At 42.7% G+C, this 23,694-nt stretch overlaps 1 protein-coding gene across 1 annotated transcript; it reads right to left on the bottom strand.

Moving 5' to 3' along the window:
• Positions 1-1,643: 1,643 nt before the first annotated feature.
• Positions 1,644-15,273, bottom strand: npffr1l2 (neuropeptide FF receptor 1 like 2). The gene is made up of 3 exons (XM_070904204.1): positions 14,934-15,273; positions 4,032-4,131; positions 1,644-2,649 (listed from the first exon to the last, which is right to left on the bottom strand). The coding sequence occupies exons 1-3, from the start codon at positions 15,256-15,258 to the stop codon at positions 1,644-1,646; spliced, it is 1,431 nt and encodes a 476-aa protein (XP_070760305.1). The 5' UTR covers positions 15,259-15,273.
• Between the last annotated feature and the right edge of the window lie 8,421 nt (positions 15,274-23,694).

Genomic DNA, 23,694 nt, shown 5'->3' with positions numbered 1-23,694 from the left:
CTCACTTGTAATGTATTGCTTGTTTGTTCATCGGACAAAAACGTGCGCCCCCCGCCGCCTCAATAAGAGAAGAGAGTCTGACTGCACTTCTACTAGGATACGTAACTATGCGACGGCAGATGTTATTGACGTGGGTCTGCGGGATGCCGAAAGGATGGTCCAGTGCACCCTATGCTAAGGGAGATAAGAAAGGAAGCACTGAAGCACCGTTCCTTAGCATTTAGAGAATCCGTCCAGCTCTCATCATCGTCATTTCACTCAGTTAGGAACCTTCCTAAGCAAAAGAAAAAAAGACTGTTCGACTGCAGCCCTGCTTTACACGACTTTCTGTGCTCAACACTATGAATGTCTTCCAGGAGAGACTGTCTGAAAATGCGGGCCACCATCCCCTTATTTGAACATCGCGTCTCGGCCCTCTATGACAGCCGGCTCTTCACTCCTCCTTCAGGTGTGGCCATCACTGGCATTGGTCGGTTGTTAAAAAAAGTGTAGCTTTTACTTTGTATTTTGCACCACTTGAACGTTTTAAAGGTGTCATGTATATTATTTTGATAAGCCAAATACTTCAGGTGGAGGGTATTTATTGAGTACACTGATGGAAACTGAGGTAGTTGACCGATAGCTTTTGTGTAGATTATTTGATAGTGTATATATATAATACGGAGAACTTGCACTGACTTTTGTACATTTGCAGTGGTGTGGAGGTAGATTTTTATTACAGTTTGAAGGCACAGTTTTTAGTGACTGCTGGATGTCTTATATTACAATATCCATCATATGACTTTGCTATAGGGCATCAACTGGTAGACCTGTTTTTGCTTTACAGGTCCATGAAGTTACCAACCTCCCTGTGCAAGACTAATCTAGGGAAGATAGTTGTAATGTAGTTGTACGAACGGAGGCATGGCAGTTGAAATTAGAAATGAAATGTCCTATTATTGTGGGTGCTGTGGTGCAGCAGCGGCGAAGCACAAGTCAGTGGCCTGTAATAGCCCACCACTGAAGTGCAGTGAAATGTGATGGGTGGTGCATTGCTTTGATCCTGCCTGAACTACATCAGTCTGTCAGAAATGACTCTTATCAATAGTTTTAATTAAGCATAAAATACAAAATAATGACATGGATAACGTGCAAGGAGCTTGAACTAGGTCCCTTTTCAGTATAATCTCTCTTTATGTGAAGGTTTCTGTTATTGTGGTACTTCAGAGGCTTTGTCTTTAAAATGGCTCCTGGTCACTGTTCTCTGTTGTGTTTCCTTGCCCTCTTTAGACTCTAATGTGAAGCCTAATGCAGCACACATGTCTGCTGTCTCTACAGTGGTAGGGGTGAGTACAATGTTGTGCTGATCTGCAGTAAGGGACTATTGTCCAAAAGTACAATAACCCTAAGGTACATGGTGCCGCCTCCGGTGGTGTCGTCTGTGCGGCCCCCGGTTGGCTGAGCCTGAGCATCAACAATTTTAAGTGTTTACGTTTTAGATGAGGCACTGCCTAGAATTAGGGTTGCAATGTGTAACCATCATTTGAAATAGTAACCACGGTACACTTGTGACATCAGATAATTGATAATTGTCTCCTCCATGGGACTTTAATGCAATGTTCTATGGCTTTGTTTGGTTCGTTTCTGGGTAACATTGTGGACCCTCAGTTATCCCACGCCTGATACACTGAAGCCAGTGGACTAACCCTCTCTGACTCTTCACCATTACTGCCTTTCTTATGTACAGCTGCCATTTCTAACCCTCGATCCGAAAGACTTCTCTCTGAGTGGACCACGTCACACACCACCCGCACACTCCTATTCACCTCTGCTGTGTCAGTCAACTTGTTGTCGTTGTGGACTCGATTTCTCAGCCCCAGGTGAAGGTGGTTGTGATTGCCAGTGGCATCTCTGAAGTCAGTACCTCCACAAGGTGCTTGCACAGACCTTTCTTTCCTGCCCCACCTGGCCATCCTCCTCCACAGCTGGCACTGCACAAGGCAACAGAAGGGCCTGGACTTGCACACCGCCTGGAAGCCCCTCTTAAAGTTCTCATTGTAGTAGCCGTAGATGATGGGGTTGACGCTGGAGTTGGAGAAAGCCAGCCAGTGGGCAAAGGGGAAGATGTAGCTGGTCAGAAGGTCCAGCTGGTCCCTGTCCAAGCCTGCGTAGTCCGTCATCATCATGAGGGTCCAGAGTGGCAACCAGGACAGCATGAAAAGCAACGCCACCAAGATGAGCATCTTTATCACCTTAATCTTTTTCTGGGATATAACCGGCTGACCACCCCTTCTACCCCCGACCTGGACTGTGGAAGTGGCCAACTGTGGCTCTCTGTGTGCGACCACAGAGGAACACAGTTTGACTCCGATGCTCCCGTACATCAGTGTAATGACGGTGAGGGGCACCAGGTAGATGTGTGCAAACAGAACCGCCGTGTAGACCTTTCTCATCTGAGGGTTGGCAAAGTTTTCGTAGCAGGTGTACAGGGGGAATGTGTGGTTGAAGTCATCATTGTACACCATATAGTGGAGGGGAACTTTCTCCACAGTCAGTGCCACAGCAGCAGGACACATGATCACCACTGCTAGCACCCAGATTAACACGATGGCTGCCTTGGTAACAAGCACAGTCGGCTTGGGTTGTAGAGGGTACACTATACAGCGAAACCTGTAAGTAAGGTAGAGAATTGCCACTAATTAGCTATATGGAGAGACATAAACACCAACCATAAACAAAAGAAGAATATTTACATTATAACCAGAGCTTTAACTAAGGATACTTAATTCTCATTACTTATTAATCATCCAATATTTTTGACATTAATAATTTAGTCTTTCAAACCATGACAATTCCCATCTCAAGTTAGCAGCCTCATGTTAGTAGTCAAAAAAAATCCAACAATTAAAAGTAAAGCAAGCAAATACTTAGTATGTAAGAAGCTGTAATCCCCAGATGTTTGGCATGTTAGCGGTGTGGCTGTAGGGAGGGACTGAAATGTCTTATCAACTACTTGCATATCAAGTGCATTGACATGAAATTTTGTACGGACATTCATGGTCCCCTGAGGATGAATCCTACTGACTTTGGTGATCCCTTGACTTTGACTTTAGGGCCACCATGAAGTTGACATTTGTGGTTTTGAGTGAAATGTCTCAACAACTGTTGGATGGATTGCTATTTGGTACAGGTATCTATGTTGCCCTCAGGATAAATTGTAATAACTTTGGGGATCACCTAACCTTTCATCTAGTGCCATTATCAGGTCAAAATCTTAATTTGTCCAATACTTTGGTTTATAATATATTATAACCAAATGCCTGCAAAACTAATGACATTCCCATCAGCTTCAGCTGTACCTTGTGTTTAGTGCTAATTAGCAAACGTAGCTAAAATGTTGCATGCTAAAATGCTAAATTAAAATGGTGAATGGTAAGCACATGGATGTATTAAGTGAGCTGGATATGACGCCGCCACTCAGCCTTGCTGCCAATTTGCCCCAGTGGCTACTCAGTACTGCAATGAAAGAATCCCCTGCAGCCCAAAAATCATGTTCCCCATAGACCACCATTATAAGAGACATCTGTAAAGCTGTTGACAGGACACCTCCGACTTCAAACAAGGTCAGTTATTACTCTTTCTTTTATGAACTTTTAATCCATGGAGGTTTTATAACTTTCCCAGAGTCAAGAAAAGCTACTTTCATTCGTGTGAAATCATGCCAATGTGGCACTTTTGGCTTATGTGCTAAGTGAGCAGTTTTAAGTCTGGTATCCAGTTCTTATAATACATCCATGGGTCAATAAACATTAGCATTAGCATATATTAGTGATATTAGCACTTAGCTCAAAGCACTGCTGTGCCTACATACGCTAGCGTGGCTGCTGATGTTTAGTCTTGTTACTTCATTAATGAGGGATCAGACGCGAATCAAAATCAAGCTCGTCATCGATTAACTTCCTGTTAGTTGCATATTCCTTTTATCTTTACAAATCAAAGTCTTAGCACCAATTATAACTGAGATTAGGTATCGAACCGCAACACACACTGACCTTTCGACGGCAATGGCCACCAGGGTAAAGACTGATGCGGAAACAGACACTCCCTGCACAAAGCCGCTCATCTTGCACACGGTGTCGGAAAAGGGCCAACCTGTTGGAAAAACAGAGTAGCACTCAAGCTTGTGGCTGGACCTCAGCGGTAACGCAGTGACATATTTGTCACTCTTTGAGGAGTTTTAGAAACCTTAACAGTAGTTGACAGTTGAGTTACAGAGTGATGATAGTGTGGCAGGAGGAAGTTTCAGGCAGTGCACAGATATTAAACCTGGGTTGTATGAAGAGGAAGGTAATATTTGGTGATATTTAGATTAAAGTTTTTAAGTGACACTAATTAATCTAGGTTTAGTCTACACTTTTTTTACCCTCTGTAAAGACACTTATTATTGAGCTTCAGAGGAGACACAAAGTGAGATGTGGCAGTTAGGACATAGGACTTCACACCTTGCTTCCTTTCTTTCCACATGGTCATTGTTTCATCAACCCTGCCACAGCCAAAATGGGGGCTTCAAATACCCGACAGATTGAGAATACCCTCTAATTCATTTTCTCCCAGGAACGGCAAATTGCCTGAAGAGAGCATGCTGGGATCGTAGCAAATTTTACATTGACCTAAAGGTGGCGGAAAATTGCATTTCTTTTAAAGAAATACAGTATTTTCCTAGTTCCACTCTGCCCTGTCATGCAGAGGAAGCCCGAGGAGGTGCTGACTGCCTCAAGGTGATAACTGAAAAACCACAGTTCAAAATGAGGATATATTACAGTATTTCATTTCTGCAGGAACAATGACAATAGCAGCACACATTCCTGAGCTTCAGTAAAGCTGCAGTAACACTGTGATGATTCATTTAGGAGACAGCTTCAAAGTAAAAAATAATCAAAAAAAATATTGCCATAAAAATTATTTTTTTTATGATATTCTTCAAATCCTGCAGTTAACAGTAGAGATGGTGGATAATAAAATAATAAAAGTGATAACTATTATAAAGGTATTAACAATACGATAAGATCAGTTCTGTGCTTCAAGTCAGCTGTAGCTCCCCCCTCATACTGTAAATAGGGACACTCCACTCCCCTGAGTTGCTTTGCTCTTTACTGCTACAATAAGTACCCCGCCGACATTGTGTAGAGACAGTGAATCCTTGGAGGCTCAAACGTGATTGGTCAGTACTACTTGGACTACAAACTGACTACAAATGCAGATATCTGTTTATAGAAATGACCTAATAAGTGGTAGTAAAACAAAGATATCCTCGGCGGCGTGGCGTGAGACGCTACGTAGCAATACTCAGTGTTACTATGTCACTCTGGTGACAATGGTGTCTTTTTGAAAATACCTTTCAGGAACATGAGAGTGACTTTGCATTTGTTTTGTCATATTTGCTACAAAGGGTGTGTGTTTAACATTACAGCTGTAATGTGTTTGTAAGTGTCCTCCAGACAAACATTGATTACCATTTATTTCCATGCAGTCAATTAGCAGACTCCTGAAATGATGATGGTAATGCACTTAGAGCTGCATTGACGTTCGCTGTGAATTATCGGTCTGTAGCAATTATATCTTACTATCTTACAAAGATTATTAGAAAAACAGCTTAACCACTGATATGGTTTGGTGGGACGGCGATTAGCGATGGTGTATGACTCACCCCCGCTTTGTCGCAGTATGGACATCAGTGGACTGGGAGTTTGCTCAGGTCTGATTGGACTTTATAGTTACATTCTCTGTAACTTCTGGCAGAATGCAAAACGTGTCTTTAACTTTTCAACGTATAACACATAGTTACATTCATTTTGCACACCTCACTGCAATTTGCACACGTGTGTGCGAGCCAAAGCAGTAGAGTTGCAGCTGTAAAACCGAAACAATGAGCTGAAGACGCTATAAAGCTCTGTAGAGCTGAGGGGAACTGCATCTGCGTCAGGTGATAATTCTCTGTAGGTTCGTCACTACCAGCAACCCATTGTTAATATAAAAGTGTGTTACAAGTGCTTTAAGTCATTTCAATGAGTTACTGTGAACTAGTTTGACTTTATGCCCTACATTGTCCAATATTGGATATGAGTTGTTAGCCAAGCGATGTTGACTGGCTTCCATTTGCTTTTTTTCTCTCCTGGTTGTTATTTGTTCAGTTGATTAATTAATTAGTAAAACCATAATGCTATAAGCATAATCCATAATGCTAAGGTCCACCATATAGCACTCATACGACAACTTGAAACAATTCAACATCTGTTTTTGATTGAATATATCACACATATTCATAAATAATAAATCCCAGTGTGTGATCCCAGTTCTAATGAAAAGGTAGCCCTCCAACTAGGGATGGGAATCGAGAACCAGCTCCAGTTGAGAAGCGGTTCCAAATTGTCCGATCCATCGGAATCATATGTATCCGAGTTTATCAATTATTTTTAGTGATGCTGGCGTGTCTTTCTGAGGGTTGCGCATTGCAAAACAATGTCAAACTCATGCGTCTGCACTGCTGGAAACACCACGAAGGAGTCATGGCGGCGTGAAAACACCAGCACGGTGCTGAAACATCTCTCTACACCACATGGGCTTAAATTCCAGGAGTGCCATGTATTTGACACTCAGTGCCACTGCTTCTCACGTCTGTTACCGAGGGGTAAATATGTTCTTATAACATTAGTTCCACACAGGCAGGGTTTCATGGTTTGATTCAGACCTGCATTATAAAAGGAGCAGTGTGACTGAGTGAGATGTAATAGAGGCTGCAAGAGCAATGATTTGTCGCGTTACTCTTCTCCTCTCGCACCTTTTTTTAACAGCTGTGGCAATCGCAGCTGTGCATGATGAAACTTATTCGGCAGATGAGCGAGCAATGTTGTTGTCATCATGGAGAAAGTCACAAGACACAAATTAACAGGGCTGTTTGTAGGAAGAGGCGAGCTAGGCGGTTGCCTAGGGCACCACCACATAACCCCCAAAGAGGAGGGAAGAATTAATTAATTACACCGTTGTCAGCCGTAGAGCCACAACATATATGAAAATAGTGTCTATATCCTGTCCAGACCTTCCTGCCACAACAAATTCATACTGACATCCTCTGTGTGGATATTAGAGATTACTACAAACATACTACATTACTATTACTCTTAATACAGAGCTGTGTAACAGCTGTAAAACATCTAGATTGCTTTACTAATTTTAAGGCAGGGCTAAAGTGTGCATGGTTTCATCTTTTTAATGAAGGAAAGAATATAATCAAAATGAATATTGGCTCATAAAACCTGGACTGGTCAGCCATGAGTAAAAGTGCCACACTGAAAGTCCCCAGTAAAGAAATGACAGACTGTTTAACGTGGCGACATTCCTGCAAAAATGATCAGTAACCTAATAATGTTAGAATCATACAGATATTAATAAACCAGGTTATGTTCCATATCATTTCATGAACATAATTAAAACATAAGAGGGACTCGTGTGAATTAAAAAGGTAGTAATTGACAGATCATGTTGATGACAGAGAAAAGAAGTTGAGTAAAGCTGAATAAAGTTACATTTTAAATTAAAAAAAAAAGTACAATCAAATTATTATAATTGTCATAAAATGTTATCATCAAACCAAAATGTCCAGAAACTGCCGTGTTAACAGGCACGAATGGACAGCACCATGAACCTGCAGCCTCTTATGTTGATGTATGTATGCACCATTAGCAGAATAAGACCGTGAGATGCATTTGAAAGCTTGGGAAAGGTAGTAATTGGACCTCTGAGCTTAGCTTAGCTTACTTTGTAACAGCTAATAGGATTATTAGTAATAGTACTAATATTGTTATTCTATTGTTGCTGCTGTCATCAGCTGTCATCTCTAAGATAGCTAATGGTCATTATGGCCATTAATACTTAAATCAATTCTAGAAAATGACCACAAGGCCTTATAAACCCTAACCCTAACCCCAGCACATAACTAAACGCACTCTCTGAGCCAATTAACTGGTTAATGGGAACCATTTCAAAATGACACAGACCTGTAAACTACACATGTCCAAAGAAAGAGGGGAGCAGAGGGAAGAGGGCTGACTTACCTCTTAACTCAATTTTCACTAGCAAGGACCACACCACAACAATATGTCATTTACAGGTTTAATGAACATTCTGGTATTGGATGTCATAGACCGATGAATGAATGTTAGGCTGGTCTGGGAGGTCGTAGTGAAGACTGGGGCAGACGGGGGAGACTCAGTGTGGGGGTTCCGTCTCGGTGTGTTTCCACCCGAGCTGATTACAGACCCCCAAAAAGAGTCAGATTAAGTTGAGCCGAGTCGAGTATGAGCTTCATTAACATTGTTGTGTATGTAGGAGCGATATGCCTGAGATGCCCAGCGGCCGAGAACCTGGATGGTTTGATCCGAGATGCCCAGTCGGGCAGCTGTGGACGCTGCGCCAATGCGGAGGGAATGGCTTGAATAGTGTTTTGACTATATGCCGATTACATGGTGAGAACCTCCGCGATGACTGCATCCAGGAAACCACTCAAGGAGGTGGAGGCTCCAGTGATGGTACGGGCCGGTATTCATGATGGAGGAAAAACGCCATTGGTGGTGCTGGATGGAAACGTCAACGCCGTCGTGTACCGGGACATCCTGGAGAACCATTGCCTCCCACACGCAAGAAGGGTCTACGGGAACAACTTTAGGCTGCAAGACGACAACGCAACAGCACATGGGGCAGCTGCAGTGAACCCTTGATATGAACCCTATCGAGCATGCCTGGGATGCCTTAGGCCGGGGACGATATTCCTCAGAGTCTACAGGAATTAGCCCGGGGTCTGACCGAAGAGTGGGACGCCCTGCCCATTGACGGCATCAACAAGCTCGTGGACAGCATGCCGCTACGTCTTAACGCATTGATCCGTGTCAGGGGGGGTCATACTCAATATTAGTGACTGACTGACATTTGAAAGAGTAATGTTGGACATTCTTATGCATGAAATCCCCTCGAATATGTGTTTCCTGTGAAACTGACCAAGGTTGAAAATTGAAACAAAGCCGAAATACTTAATTGATCCCCGGGGGAAATTTTACAGTACTGGTGCTCCCATTCAAGATTAGAAAGCAGCATAAATTTAGAAATAAAAGTATGTACAAAATATAAAAATAACAAATAGAAAAAAATATATATACACATTTACAATATTTAAGTGAAAAATAAAGTTAAAAATATATACAGCAGCGATGTATATGTATGTCTATATATATAGATATATATATATAGATATATATAGAGAGAGAGAGAAGGCTGATGAAGCTGGCTGACTCGGTGGTGCTGCTGTGGCTAGAGTGTAGTTATTGACACAGGGAGAAAATACATTTGGGTGTAGGGGAAGGGAAGGGGTGGGGATGGGGAGGGAGGGGGGAAAGGATAGACCAGTTGGAAATGAAAGAGGAGGCTGAGAATCGCCAACTTGATTAGCATGTGATGCGGCCCTTTGAGTTGCTGGATGGGACTCTCGTGCTGCAGTGTGGGCTGTGAAAGAAGAGGAAGGAGCAGAAGCCGTAGTGCTGTAAGCGGCTGAAGGGAGGGTAGAGGAAGGGATGGTGGGATGCACAGGAGTTTTGTGAAGCCTGCAAACACAGGGATGAAAAGAAGGCTGAGATCACTGGGACAGATCGGACACAGAGGGAGCAGGCACAGGGGGAAATACGACCTGTCCCCCACCAGGTGGGCTGATGATGACGGCAGTGGAGGCAGCGGATGTCCCGTGACGTCACACGTGACGACGCTGGCGGTGGTTGGCCCTGGTGAGGAAGCCGGAAGCGCTGGAGGCCGACTAGTTGCTGTTGCCAGAAGCGCTGGAGGCCCGGTGGTTGCTGTTGCCGGAGAGTTGATGGAGGCCCGGTGGTTGCTATTGCCGGAGTGTTGATGTAGGCCCGGTGGTTGCTGTTGCCGGAGTGTTGATGGAGGCCAAGTAGAGATGAAACAACCTTGCTTTATTGTCGTTGCGGTGGAAGGGAATGCCTTTCTCTCTCAGGAGGCGAGCGACGGTCCAGTCTCGGATGCCGGGCTCCGTTTGTGGACATGGGGATGGCTGAACCAAAGAGGAGGGTGCGCCGCGGTGGATAACCGGGGACTGTACGAGAGGGAGGGTGCCTGCAATGATGAGATATTTGGCGCAGCCTCCCGCGGCTAAGCCTGGGGCAAGATTGTCGACGGTGAAGGCGATGACGTTCTCACTCGCAGCGATGTATTTATTTTTACCTTCAGGGGCAAAGGGGCAGTGATTTGAGGCACTAAAGCAACTAAACTCTACAAGTTCCTTTGTCCAGATATCAAATCTCATTTGACAGTCAAAGACAGAATGGTTTCTGTTGAGCTTTCAACAGGCAATTTGCTGCTGCTGGTCATTTGTTTGAGAATCATTGCACAAGAAGAACAGTAGCAGAGCGATGTGCTTTGTTGTTGTGTTGCTATAGTAACTCAGCACTCTGCAGAAGATGACCGTGCCTTAGGAACATGACGCATATGCTCCTAACCTGCTGCGTACCTTGTGAATATCAAATAGATGTGGGCTTGAGGAATCTGTGGAAGAACATATATGGATCTGACCTGTTTAAGTTGAAGGGATGGCGGCAGCAGAAAGCATGAGGGAGGGGTTCACTTGAGGCAAGCAACTCATCTAAAAAAAGCCTCCTCGACATCCTCATCATTCATCAGAGCACTGTAGTCCTAATAGTTTCAGCATGTGTCGATACAGTACTTTTCATTCCTCATCAAGATTACAAGCGAAAAGCTTCTGTTATCCAGAGTCTACTTGTGAATGTGTGTGTTATGTGTTTCACCAATGATTGGCTGAAGTTAAACTACACTTGTATTTGTGCATATAATCATACATCATATGCAAATAAAGTGACATTGTGACATCATCTCATATAAAATGTATTCACCTAATTGAATGTTAACAATACATACTATCAACAGATAACTAGCAATAAAGCTTCTCCGTCTCCTTCAGCTACTTCTTCATGCAAACTTAAGCCAGCCACGTAGTTTAGCTAGCAGCTTACACTACATTTTGCATCATTCATTCCTTCCCCACCTCTCCAACTCTTCCTACATACATTCTGGGAATCATTCAACTTTTGAATCTTATTAAAACTATTCAAAATACTCAACTCATTGTTTTAGATAGAAACTCCATTCAAACCTTCAAATGTTCCACATCTTTCATGCAATGAGTTTATTCAACTTTTAAATCCTATTCATTGTATTTAGAACCTTTCCAATGTTTCCAGCTCTCCACACTCATTCAGCTGCTACTTTATAAAGCCAGCAAATTTCTTCAGAAATTGCAGTTTCATGTTGGGAATGTTGTTCTGTTCTTTGTGTTCTGTTTGTGGAAGGAACCCTGGTAAGTTCCTTCTGATTCCTTCATGTAGTCCAAGATGTCATTAAGAGTGGACTTCTTTCTCGTCCCTTATAACAGAGAAGAACAAGAAAAGAAAGAAGCACCAGACATCGCCATGATTTGTACATGCACACAGGTGATAATGGGGTGAGAGGCACTTACTGAATGCATGTCTGTTGTGGCGCACTCTGTGGTGCTGAAATAGCAGCACATCTCCAGAGGCCAATTATAGGTGTAGCCTTCGGTCAACAGCATACAATTTTCACTGGAAATCACATCAATTCACAGCCTTTCATGTAAAATACATTCAGTAACTCAACTGTCATCCAGGCCTTTTAACACTAACTGGGTCTCACTTGAGAGAAATGATTTATAAAAATACTGCTTTACTTTTACTTTTCTCCCTCTCAATATCAATATGGCGACAGGGTGTCACCACATGTCACTCATTTATTGAGACGGATGTCAGTTAGCTACAGGCTACGTCACATGTTAAAGTTAAAAAGACTCGGCGGGGAACAGCCTGTGAAGGCAACTAGAGGCTGATATAAGCAGACTTACCCCTGGTTCCTGGCATCAGGGCTGCCAGTAGCAGCTCAGCGGGGGTTGCCGAGGTATTTACAGCTCTGCTGGAAGTCGGCCTTATTACGACAATAGTTCTTATCAGGTCAAACCATTTAGGTTTTCCCATCAGAGCCACTGGTATTATGTGATTCAGTGGTTCTGTACACCTGCTGTTAAGTTTTTCACTTTCCTGCAGCAGTGCTCAGCAGTTCTTAGGATCCTCATTGCTGCCAGTCTCTCACATTTATTGGAAAATCAGTTGCTGGGCGGGGTTGGGGGTGTGGGGGGCATGCAAAGGTCTATGGTTGACCCTAAAATGGGATCAAGTACAACAATTAACTCACTAAGTTATATCACTGACAATTTACGTGTATTTACATGCTAGATATAGTCGGCCAGTGAGACTTTCAACCGCCTACATCCCCAGGCTAACAAAACTCTTTGAAAGTGAACACGTAGGGTCTGGTAACTGCATCTGACTGTATCGGGCCAACGAACACAGAGTGAAATGTTCGCAATGGTAAAAGGAACTCATCATTCCACATCTAAAGTAACTGACCTCTTCATTTGTAGGTGCTCGTCCATCTGACAACAATCTGGAACTCTTCCAACGTCTAACTAATGCAGCTTTTTATATTTTATTTGTTTTTCTACTTATGTTTTTAAATCAAGCCTACAAACGCACATATATGCAATTCATCACTTTATTTACATTCTTTTTTTTTTTTTCTATTCAAGAGCATACTGGGAATAGCGCCCATTGTGACATTTAGCCTCTGCACCATTCGTCAGTGGATGAAATGACACTAATAGTTTCTAATGCTAATGGAGCGTTTTACGCCCTACCACAGGTGTAAGCAATCACCAAGCTCAATCATATCATTACCTCCACAGAGAAAAATACAACCTTAGGAGGCCACATGGCATGTCCGGAACTGTCACCAACAGTTCAGCTGAACTGATCGAAAATACACTTGAGATAAACAGCTTGCAGCGAGGCCATGATAAGTAATCACGTTGCTTTTTTAATTGACAGTAGAACAGGTTTTCTGTTACTCGTTAAAAGATGCCTTGCAATGACTTCAACACACATCACATCCTCTGATTTGAATGCTTTCGTGAGCAGCCAGTCTGCACTTGGGAGATATTCGGCTTCAGTCGTTTTTCTTGAATATAATGTAATTAAAATTGGCAATAATCAGCATACGAGACAGTAAAAAGGTACACTATTTTCTAACAGCTGAAAATTGTCTGAAATTAAAAGTCTGCAGTGATGCAGTAAGACCTGGTTCTTTTCAGACAACACCCATGCATCTCCTATACCTGCACATTTCATTAATAGGCATAATTAAGATGATTGAAACAATATTGTATTGCATGTGTCGTTTATTTTCTTTCAATTTTCTTTCCCCACTTTAATAATGGCCCTGCTGCAGTCTGCTTATTTTATATATCAGTTCTGCCTGATGTGTCCTCCTATGGCTCAAAACTGGTTCTGGATCCTCTTTGCTGGGGGAACTGAACTAGATGATTACCAAGACCTGTAGCAATGCCGTGAAATGATAAGTGGCATTCCATACACCGACGACAGGCTCATACATGAACTGCCTACATGTGTGAGAACACAGAAAATATAGAGCAAACACTACAGATTTATCTGGACTCCAGTCAATCCTTCGTTCAATAGGCTTAGACTGCGAGATCCATCTAATCTATACTACTTTGACTAGAGGACAGATGGAGAGAAGAGTTACAATTAAATTGTACACATCAGAATCCCTGACTCATGTTCCCATCATAAATAACCTCCACCTGGTCCTCAATGCCATATGTTCCTGTTACCTATGGGTGTCAATACAAGAGATGTATGGTGTCAGTGGCCTAAGTGTTTGTCAAGTTTTTTTTGTTTGTTTTTTTTTGACCCCTTAAATAACTAGGTGGCGAGCCTTGTCATGCCTCAATGCTGAGTAGAGAAAAAACAAGCACAGGTTGAATGTGTATGAGAATGTGAATGATGCTGGTGTGTGTCCATCAACACCTGGACAGCTGTGTTTTAGGTGTTATTTTAGGAGGAGATAGGGAGACGGTATTTTCATATAAATGATTTGCTTCAATGAATCGAAAGCGTCGGTGTTGTTTTCTTTTTCCTATTTTTGGAGGAAGTTGCCAACTTCAGGCTCTGATTGCAGTGTGCAGACACAAAAGCCTGTCTGTTGCTCTCACGCCCAAGCCCATTGGTTCCAAATGGTTCCGACCTATTTAAAAATAGGTCACAAATATATAAAAAAAAAAAAGAAATGCTGGGCGCTGTAGTTTTTAGCAAACATTACTCAAACTGGAGTAAACTTGCATTTGTAGGGGACTATTTTCAGCAGTGGATTTGATGCACTAGTGTGTATTTAGGTGTATTTTGCATTGACTCAGCATGGACTACGGTGCCCGTGAAGAACCCACTCAGTTCATCAGTGTGGCTCATTGATATGTTTTGGAACACTTGTTGGAAACAAAGGCACAGAGGAATAAGCCAATACTTTTAAGGAAGATCCTTTCATTGTGCCATTTAATCTTTTCATGGGATTTGCTGACAATAAGAAAAATGTGAAATATCACCAGACTTATCCTTTAAGATAGATTTATGGTTGGGGGGTTTACGATGTAGCCTTCACACACCATGGTGCAGCTGCGGTGCACCCCCTGACACTATATATATATATTTTATATATATATATATTTTCTTCGAATCGTATCATATCGTATTTTTACATATCGAATCCATCCATCCATTTTCTGTAACCGCTTATCCTTTGCAGGGTCGCCGGGGGGCTTGAGCCAGCTGACATTGGGCGAGAGGCAGGGTACACATAGGTCATACACGCATATACCGTACATTAAGACTTGACTATTGTTACTATACTACAGTATTTATGGCAGAGGTGAGGACTTATGACATGGTATTTACCGGTGATGAGGTTGTCCACCAGTGTCGTGGGGATGCAGAAGATGCCCACCAGTAGGTCACTGATAGCCAGGTTGAGGATGAAGAGGTTGGTGACTGTGCGCATGCGACGGTTTTCCAGTACAATCAGACACACCAGGATGTTCCCGACCATACACAGCAGGAAGATGAAGAAGTAGGCCAGGATGTAGCTGGCAGCCACATACAGAGAGTGCTGATAGTAGGGTAAAAAGGTCACGTTGGTGACGTTTGCGGTCCCATCTAGACTGGTGTTTGTAACAGCTACTGTGGTGGCGGATCCCTCCAGCTCTATCCATTCTTCGCCCATGTTGTCCAGAATCCCTTGGAGGAACCAACACTGCAGGGGAAATCAATTTTTGCAATTAACACTTCACTCAGCAAGGGTGTCAAATTTGGAAAATGTGCATTGGTTACCAGCTGACTGTTCGCTGATCTCCTTCTCCATATAGTGACTGTCCAATCATAGCTTAGCAACTGGAACTAGCCTGTCAAGCTCCACATTCAAGATCTCATCCTACAATCTTTTCCCTCTTGTAATGTTAAAACAACGGTTTAAAAACATGAACACAAATATAAATACAACATGATAAAATGTGACAAATAAAGCATACATGTAAATGTGACTTGCTTACTAAAGCTAAGCAGCCAAACACAGTTATGTTGGATCTAAACTTTGTAAAACTCTAGTCTAACTAGCTCTGCACTGCAATACATGAACATTGCTCTCTTTATTTCGGATTAAAGAACATCTTTTGTGCACCTTTGCCCTTTGCCTTTCAGCTGTGGGTTTCATGTGTAGGCTGAGGGAACAGCAGTGATAACAGAAGGCAGTTGCAACTTTACATGACTCCTGTGTTGTACTACTAGTATTGTGTACTCATGTCATCAGTTGTTGGCTGTGATGAACCATTAAAGAAAGGGTAACAATGTGACAACAAAAGAGGAGGAGAAGACTGCTGGTTAAAGCACAGTTCAACTGTTACAGGAGGTTGGAAATGCATTCATCTTGCGTAAAAAGCCTGAGGGATAAAGTGCAAACAAAACTGTATTTTATTCAAATTCAACGATTCCATACAATTGCCATACCTTAGATAACCGTGGATGAATGCAATAGAAGCAGTACAATTGTTGTTTTTGTCCCCTCAAGGCTGCTCAACAATAAACTGCTCATCACAGGATGAACCGCACAGAAAAGAGTGACGAGTGAGAAGAAAAGGAGGAAGATAGAGGAGAGGCAGGGAAGATTGTGTTCATTCAACTAAAGGTGAGTGAAATATAATTTGCTGCTACGTTATGATAATTCATACACTTCTTGCTTTTGGTGGTTCTGATTGATGTTCTGCCGCTGTGGACGCAGACAGCAGTCGGTCGCATCCCTTTGTGCAGATGACAGCAGCGCAATGACATGGTGCATTTACTTTGACTTTCCTGGATTACGTGGTGCAGTATCAGGAGGATCTGCTAGACTGTTGACAGCCCCGATGGTGTACGTCTGGGAACGGTCAGGAAATGCCAGCCCAGGTGGAGAGCAAACGCCGCCAGCAAAACCCAGACACGCGTATTAGCACATGGAGCGCCTGTGCCCGGGGAAAAGCGTACTTCCCATAGTGAGACGACTCCTGCGCAAAACAATGGCCCGCAGACGCTCTCGAGACCCTGGAAATTCAAACATGCAAAACTGGCACACTGTCTGTCGGCGATTTGTTCTTCAGCAGCAAGAAATCCCGAGGACAGGGACCGAAATCTGTATCTAATCTAGCCGCTTTGTTTCATGAATTGAACAGGTTTTCCGATGGCCAAGGCCAATAAACTGGTTTCATCCCTGATAATCTGTTTACAACTGCAGGATTTACAGTTCCTCATTGTCAAAGACTTTAAAACCTCAGCTTTTCTGTTGCACATTTCCTACGTGACAAAAATCAACCAACATTTAACACCGTTACCTTGACCGCACTACACAGTCACTGTAAATGCAAGGAATTCAGTACACATCTTTCGTTTTATTACCTGTAATGCTTACATTATTCCAGTTACTAAACATTACACCTTTGAATTATATTGCTTGATTTCCATTTTGTAAATCCAATTTCCAATGTTACAAGATCAGTAATTATAGCAGAAAAATACTAATTTAATTTCTGATGTCGGTATGACCCTTACAGCAGCAGTAGTACTGACAAATGTAGCTAATAGGCATTCAAGTACTTTTTTTCAGGGGACAAATAATTAGCTGCCTGCTGACCAAAGAGATAAAAGCCGAGCTTATGTATTTTCAGTACATCTGAGTGGATGAAAGTCTATACATACTGAATGCCAGTAAACTGCCATGGTTACATGAAGGCTGGCGATGTTGAACGATATAAGTGGCTCCAATCAGACATATGTCCTGACCTCCACCCTACACCGCCCGAGAACCGATCGCCCCTCTTTCTCTACCCTCTTCAGAAAGCACATCGCCTGCGTCAGCAACAAAAATCTACATTTTCCATGAGGCCTACACAGTGGGACCTACCAGCAAACTGTGACGTGTAACTACTGCAGTTAATAAGTGCTGATCAACATGCTAATGCCTGAAATACTACTACAGTAAGATATTGGTGGAAACAGATTAGATTGGATACACTTTGTTGTAAACTTGTCACACTAAAGCAGAACAAGCGCTTGGACTTTCAGACATACACACAAACTGGCACATGACAAAAAATAGATTAATAGGAGTTGGTGCCATATTCTCTCTCAATTCTAGACTCTGTGTAAGTCCAACTTTTGCATAAACTGACATGCAAACATTGTTTATTCACTGTAATATCTCGACAACTTTAAGACAGATTGCCATGACATTTTATACATTCGTGTCCCCCTCAGGATGAACTGTGATAGCTGTGATTGTCTTGACTTTTCATCTAGTGCAACCATCAGGTCAAGGTCAAATGTACATGCCGATAGCAGTTATGATATCAATGCTAACAGCGAGTGGTATGTGTTTCCAATCAAGAGTCACAAGCTTTAATCAAAATACAGACTGCATTGCACGACTCTGCAGGTGCCAAGGAGGAATTCAAATTAGTAGCTCACACAGGTGTCCACCTAAAGGCATGAAGCTGAGACAGACTAATTCCAGCTCTCCCTTGGGAAGTTAGAAATGTCAAACTCAGGAGGGAAAAGTCAAGCATGACATTACTGCGGCAGTAGATGTACGCCGACTGTTTAAATGTTATTCGTGATTTTTAAATTTCAGGAATTTTCGACGTTCGAACGCTTTTATTTTATGTGGTTAAGCCGTTCAAAAGACTCAAAGTTCAGGAAAACATGTCAATTTATTCAAGTTTGTCATCTTGAAATTGAGTTTGACATTCGCACTCGACTGTCAAAGTGAAGTTTTGTTGTTGTATAAAAGAATGTGGCCCTTTTTTTTCTCTTGTCAATGAGAAGAAGAGGTAAGACAGGAAACACCAGCACTGTGCTGAAACATCTCTCTACACAGCATGGGCTTAAACCCCAGGAGTGCCATGTACTTCACACTCCATGCACAAGTGCCACTACTTAGATAGGTTAAAATAACATTAGTTCCACGCAGGCAGGGTTTTTTTTTTCTACTCTGGTGTCTACACTGTGTTCAGACTCAATAAGGGAATAGATAAAGAATCTGACCAATAAGCAGCTCCTCTTCAATCCGGTGACTATTTTCTATTCGAAATGAATACGCAACTCCGTTTCCCCAACAACTGTTGAGAATGAACTGAACGCTCAGCTCCTCTGTGGTTGGACTGGCTCCATGTGACGAAACATGTTGCTGCAAAGCCAGTATAATGATAAAATAATGATCATACAAAGCTAGGTCTGATCAGGGAACTGGACTGGACAAGAGTCATGACATGTGTGCTGACATCACAATATGAAGCACTGGAACATCTGACTTTGCATCTATATCCATATGTTTGTTTTTTTATTGAACAAATTCTATTAACTGGCAGTATGTGTTGCCTAATGTAAATTTACAGTCATGTGGACGCCGAGGTGGAATTTCTGATGATTTTTGCTAATCAAAAAAAAAAATGTACGTCTGACTTCCTGCTGAAAAGGTCATGACAGACGACCCCTGAATGCAGCAAACAACACACTGTCACACAGCCTTTTCAGAATCAGACCAGAGCCACTGAGAGAGAGAACTGCATCTGTTCAGGAGGATCACCTATGTAGCGTCAAGATGTCTGGACTATTGAATAATTACAATTTGGTGTGCGATCAAAATTCAGGTTGGAGTGAAAACCAAATGGCCCCTCAGTGCCCGCCTCCTCACCCCGTTTCCAGACCTGCAGAGCGCAGAGGAAATGCACTGCAATTATGCCCACGCTCATGCACGCTCAGTACCACCGGCCTCCTCAAATGCCAATTTGCGGTCTTTCGATGCTGCAGGTGGCAGACTTTTATACCACGCAAAAACAGTCTGCCAGATCTGCAGGGCGTGAGGAATGGCCTCCCTCCCCCACCCCCAGCATGAGGAGCCTGACCCACAGTCCCCTCCCTGACAGGAAGGCTATCAACCGGGACCATGAGGATGTAATGCGACGCTTGTAAACCGTCAGCAATGCACGGGTTCATTTTTTAACAAGATATTTTAACGTTGTTGAAATTTCACACGTCGCCACTCTTTATTTGTTTCAGTTGGTCTGCGATGACTTTAATTGCACGGACGTCTCTTTGTGTCGGCAAGACGGCGTCAGTCAGGACCCGGCGACTTCCAGAGACGCCATGATCAGCAGGTTCATTTCTATGCAATCATGAGGTGCTTTGCATTGACCACTGTTAGAATGGATCCCCCCCGCTGTTTTATAATTGAGGCCCCAGGTCGCTTACACAATATCTACTACTGTATTATACATAAATGTTTAGAGGCCTCTGTCATGAAATTAGAACGAGCAGCATCAGGGAAAGACAACTTAGCGTTTAACCGTATTAATTGTTGCCATTTTCTCAACTACCTGGAGGCGTATTTTTATCTTGATCATTAAGTAAATGGATATTTGCTATACTGGCTAGATTTTGATGACACCAATGTTTATGATAGTGACTGTCATAAAAATGGGTTATATACATTTTCTATTTCATTTTCAAGTTATCTGGCGAAACAGCTAATTCTGCTTTGTGAAGAAATGGTACTTCGACACAGAATTTCATCCCAAAACCAATAACTTTGGAAGATACCCACTTTGGGTAACTGTTTCACTCAGAGACACTGGATCGCTTCCAGAGCAGGTTCCAGAAACCAAAGCCTCATTTAGTCTACATATGGAATGTGAGTATTGTATTAAGACAGCCATAAACATTTAACCTCGGCTTTAACTTGCTCGGCCAATATGAGTTAAGATGCTGAGGACTTCAAAATCTGCATGATGTGTCTCAATCGCTCTCAGCTTCACGAATCAAACGAGACACATTTTATAATCAATGCATACGTGCAGAAATATGTGTACGACATCAGGTAAGTTAGGAAAGAGTGTGGCTGAACAGCAGATACACTGTAGTGATGGTGAGGTGAACCCCGGAGCTGCTCCTTTCATATATAATAACGGAACTACAATTTTACTGCGATATGCGCACGTTTTGTGATGCACACCTGTGAGCCCTATAGTCACGCAAAAAAAAAGCCATCTGAATGTAAATGATATCACATACAAAAGAAGATTTCCAACTCAGGGAGGCAGCCATCTGTGTTGGTAATTACTCTACTTTATTGTCCGATCTTCACAATGTGAATGTTATTTTGTGGCCCCTTATTTCATACTTGCATGTGACTTTCAGAGGAAACATACCTGCTGAACCTAGGATACTTAGGTGCCTGTGTGTGTTCACGTACTCAGGACTCGAAAACAAAAGACGCCTTCTCGTAGCCTCATTAACATTAACACACATCTGTCATAATGATTATTTTTAACAGTAATATAAACTGGACCAACTTTTCCCTGCAGGGGTTCTTCCAATTACTTTTCTTGCTAAAACGGCAGAATACAGCTCCGCATTGACAGGACAGAAGAAACTCAACATCTTTCGACTGAAAACTCATCTGTTCAGACTGCACTGCATCTCTTATTGTTTTTAAATGCAGCCCTTAAGCAGTGCAGCGTATTTGAAGAAGTTGATGTACTTGCATGATTCCTGCGATTTCCGGGTTGTAGCCACATAGTTGAATGCACTTATTGTAAATTGCTTTGGATAAAAGCGTCTGCTAAGTAAATGTAATGCAATGCGTGAGATAATTAAGACGAGATCTCTGGTTGTGCTGCATCAGTTTTGACCTTTTTGTGTTGAGTCCCTGATTGGCCAGCTCCCTGCAGCCTGGAGGAGGGGCCTGTGCGCTCTATGCTACATCACATGCGCGCTTACACACAAAATCAATCATAGAGAGCGAGCCACGTGAAGGTCCATTCACGTCTTCTATTCCACACTCTTGTAAGTTAGCCAGCTTGTTAGCCATGTTGGGCCCCATCCTCTTTTTATTGTATATGCTGCCCCTGGGGTCCATTTTTAAGAAACACAGATATTCTTTTTCATTGTTTTGCTGATGACATACAAATCTATCTGCCTAAAAATATACAAACTTGGATGAAGTTAAACTTCCTCAGTCTCTCTGAAAATAAAACTGAGGTCGTTATGTGTGGACGACCTGACACACTGGATGACCCTGATGGTACTTTTGCCCCTTTAGCTTCATACAACGGATCTTTTGATAAGAATCTTGGTGTGATTTTTGAGTTATTCTTGCCTTCATTACCTCTCGGTTAGACTATTGTAATTCTTTGTACGTGGGGGTAGATCTCTTCGTCGTCTGCAGTTAGTGCAAAATGCAGCCGCTCGTCTTTTAACTGGAAAGAGAACGCATGACCACATTACACCAGTTATGGCCTCTGTCCACTGGCTTCCCGTCCGTTTCAGGATTGAATTTACTGCTCGTTTTTTTAAAAGGTTTCAAATGGACTGGCATCACCTTATTTAGCGGACCTGAATAATAACGTTGTCAACAATAAATAACGGTACAAAGCAAATGTGTATTAAGGTTATAGGGTTGTTTTTTTGGGCCAATTTTTGTCATTTTATTTGTCTGATTGAGAGCCGCTGCTCTTGTTCAGCGAGCTAACCCAGAGAGGGCAGCAGGGACCGAGAGGCAGCGAGGGAACACAGTGTGTAATGTTACAGCCAGACTATTTTCCCCATCTAACTCGGTGGATTCAGGGTTTATTTGTTTATGATGAGCTGAATCAGTGAATGAGAACATGGCAATAAGCTAGGTTTAGTTTAATAAGTAAAGTAAGTGTAAGAGTATTTCATTTGACATTTTGTGCGTTTCTTTATTAAGCTGAGAAAAAGCTAAGAAAGCGTGAAACTAGTGGTCGCCGGCTTGCTGTACAAACACACCTGCGTGAATACTGGCAAACGCCGGCTGGAAAAACTTATATCGCCCAACCCTAGTGTAGAACTAACGATTGCTTTCTACTAGCCAAGAGCAACGCAAGGGAGGAGTGGACAACTCGCTAACTGTGACCTGAGCTCAAAGGTAACGTTGTAATTCAGCTATACGGACGGATGGATCCGGTGTTGGTTGTTTTGTTATGGAACGTTAGCTGATGAAGTAACTTGCAAACGGTTTGTAAAGCTGGTTCGTATCACGGAGCCAACGGTCCAAATAAAATATAGGTACATTGCAGATAGTAATGTTATTCTAAATATGACTGCAAGTCAGTCTGGTGAATGTCACTTCACCGTTTTTGGCTCGCCCACCCCTACAGACTGCAGGATGCTGACTGCCGGTCACTTAGCGCTCACTTAAAAACGACTTTCTGAAAACTCCATACAGAGCCTTTAAATGCCTTTCACAGAGCCTTTCACAAACTGAAAGCTTAAACTGTAAAGATGAAATGGAAATAAGAAAAAGGGAATCATCAAATATGAAACTCAAAATGGAAAATGGAAAAGCTTAAATGTTTTTCCCCCCATTTGCACTTTACCATTAAGCATTTTACATTTCATTTTTTCCCATTTGGCGTTTGGCTTTTCAAGCTGTATGTAAATGAGGAGGCGTGGCCCAAAGGCTGGGGGGAGGGTTTGGAGCGGCTGGTGCGCGGAGGCACCTTATGGACAGCAGGGGGAGCTGGCTGCTAAAGGGCACACTGCAATGAAAACGGTGGGAGAAAAACAGAGCAGGGTCTACGTGGCCTCGCGCACAGTCACCAGTGAAAGGAGCGTTTATTGATCTCCTGGGAGAAATTCAGGTGCCTGAACAGCAGCAGCAGCGATCACTGGGAGCCCAGAGGTTCGAGGCAATGATGCAGAGAAAGCCGTCAAAAAGTGTCAGAAGAAGACAGCGTGAGAGACAGAGACTGATGGATTAGGACGGGCAGCAGTTATAATAGAGATAATGATGTACATATAAACTCAGATATGTTCTACGTCTGTGTGTGTGTGTGTGCGTAAATTTCCAATTGGAAACAGGTTTGCATTTGCACTGCAGTTTGCAGTGAAGCATGCATTGATCAAAAAAATGATTGAACTGTTCACCTTCCTCAGAGCTTCTGAATAAAGATCTGAATGTAAATTGATGCGAAAGCTGCGTTCTTCGACAGCTCATGGGCGGACAGAGAGCCACAGCCACAGATCTTGACGTACTATATCAACTTAAACGCTGTCCTCAGCAGAGAAACTGCAGCGTGTTTGTTCAAACGCTTAAAATGACGATTTGAATATTCTC

The sequence above is a fragment of the Enoplosus armatus genome, chromosome 4 (assembly GCF_043641665.1).
Source record: "Enoplosus armatus isolate fEnoArm2 chromosome 4, fEnoArm2.hap1, whole genome shotgun sequence".
Taxonomy (NCBI): Eukaryota; Metazoa; Chordata; class Actinopteri; order Centrarchiformes; family Enoplosidae; genus Enoplosus; species Enoplosus armatus.
The sequence above is the reverse complement of the archived record's forward strand: the minus strand, read 5'-3'. Positions and strand labels throughout refer to the sequence as shown.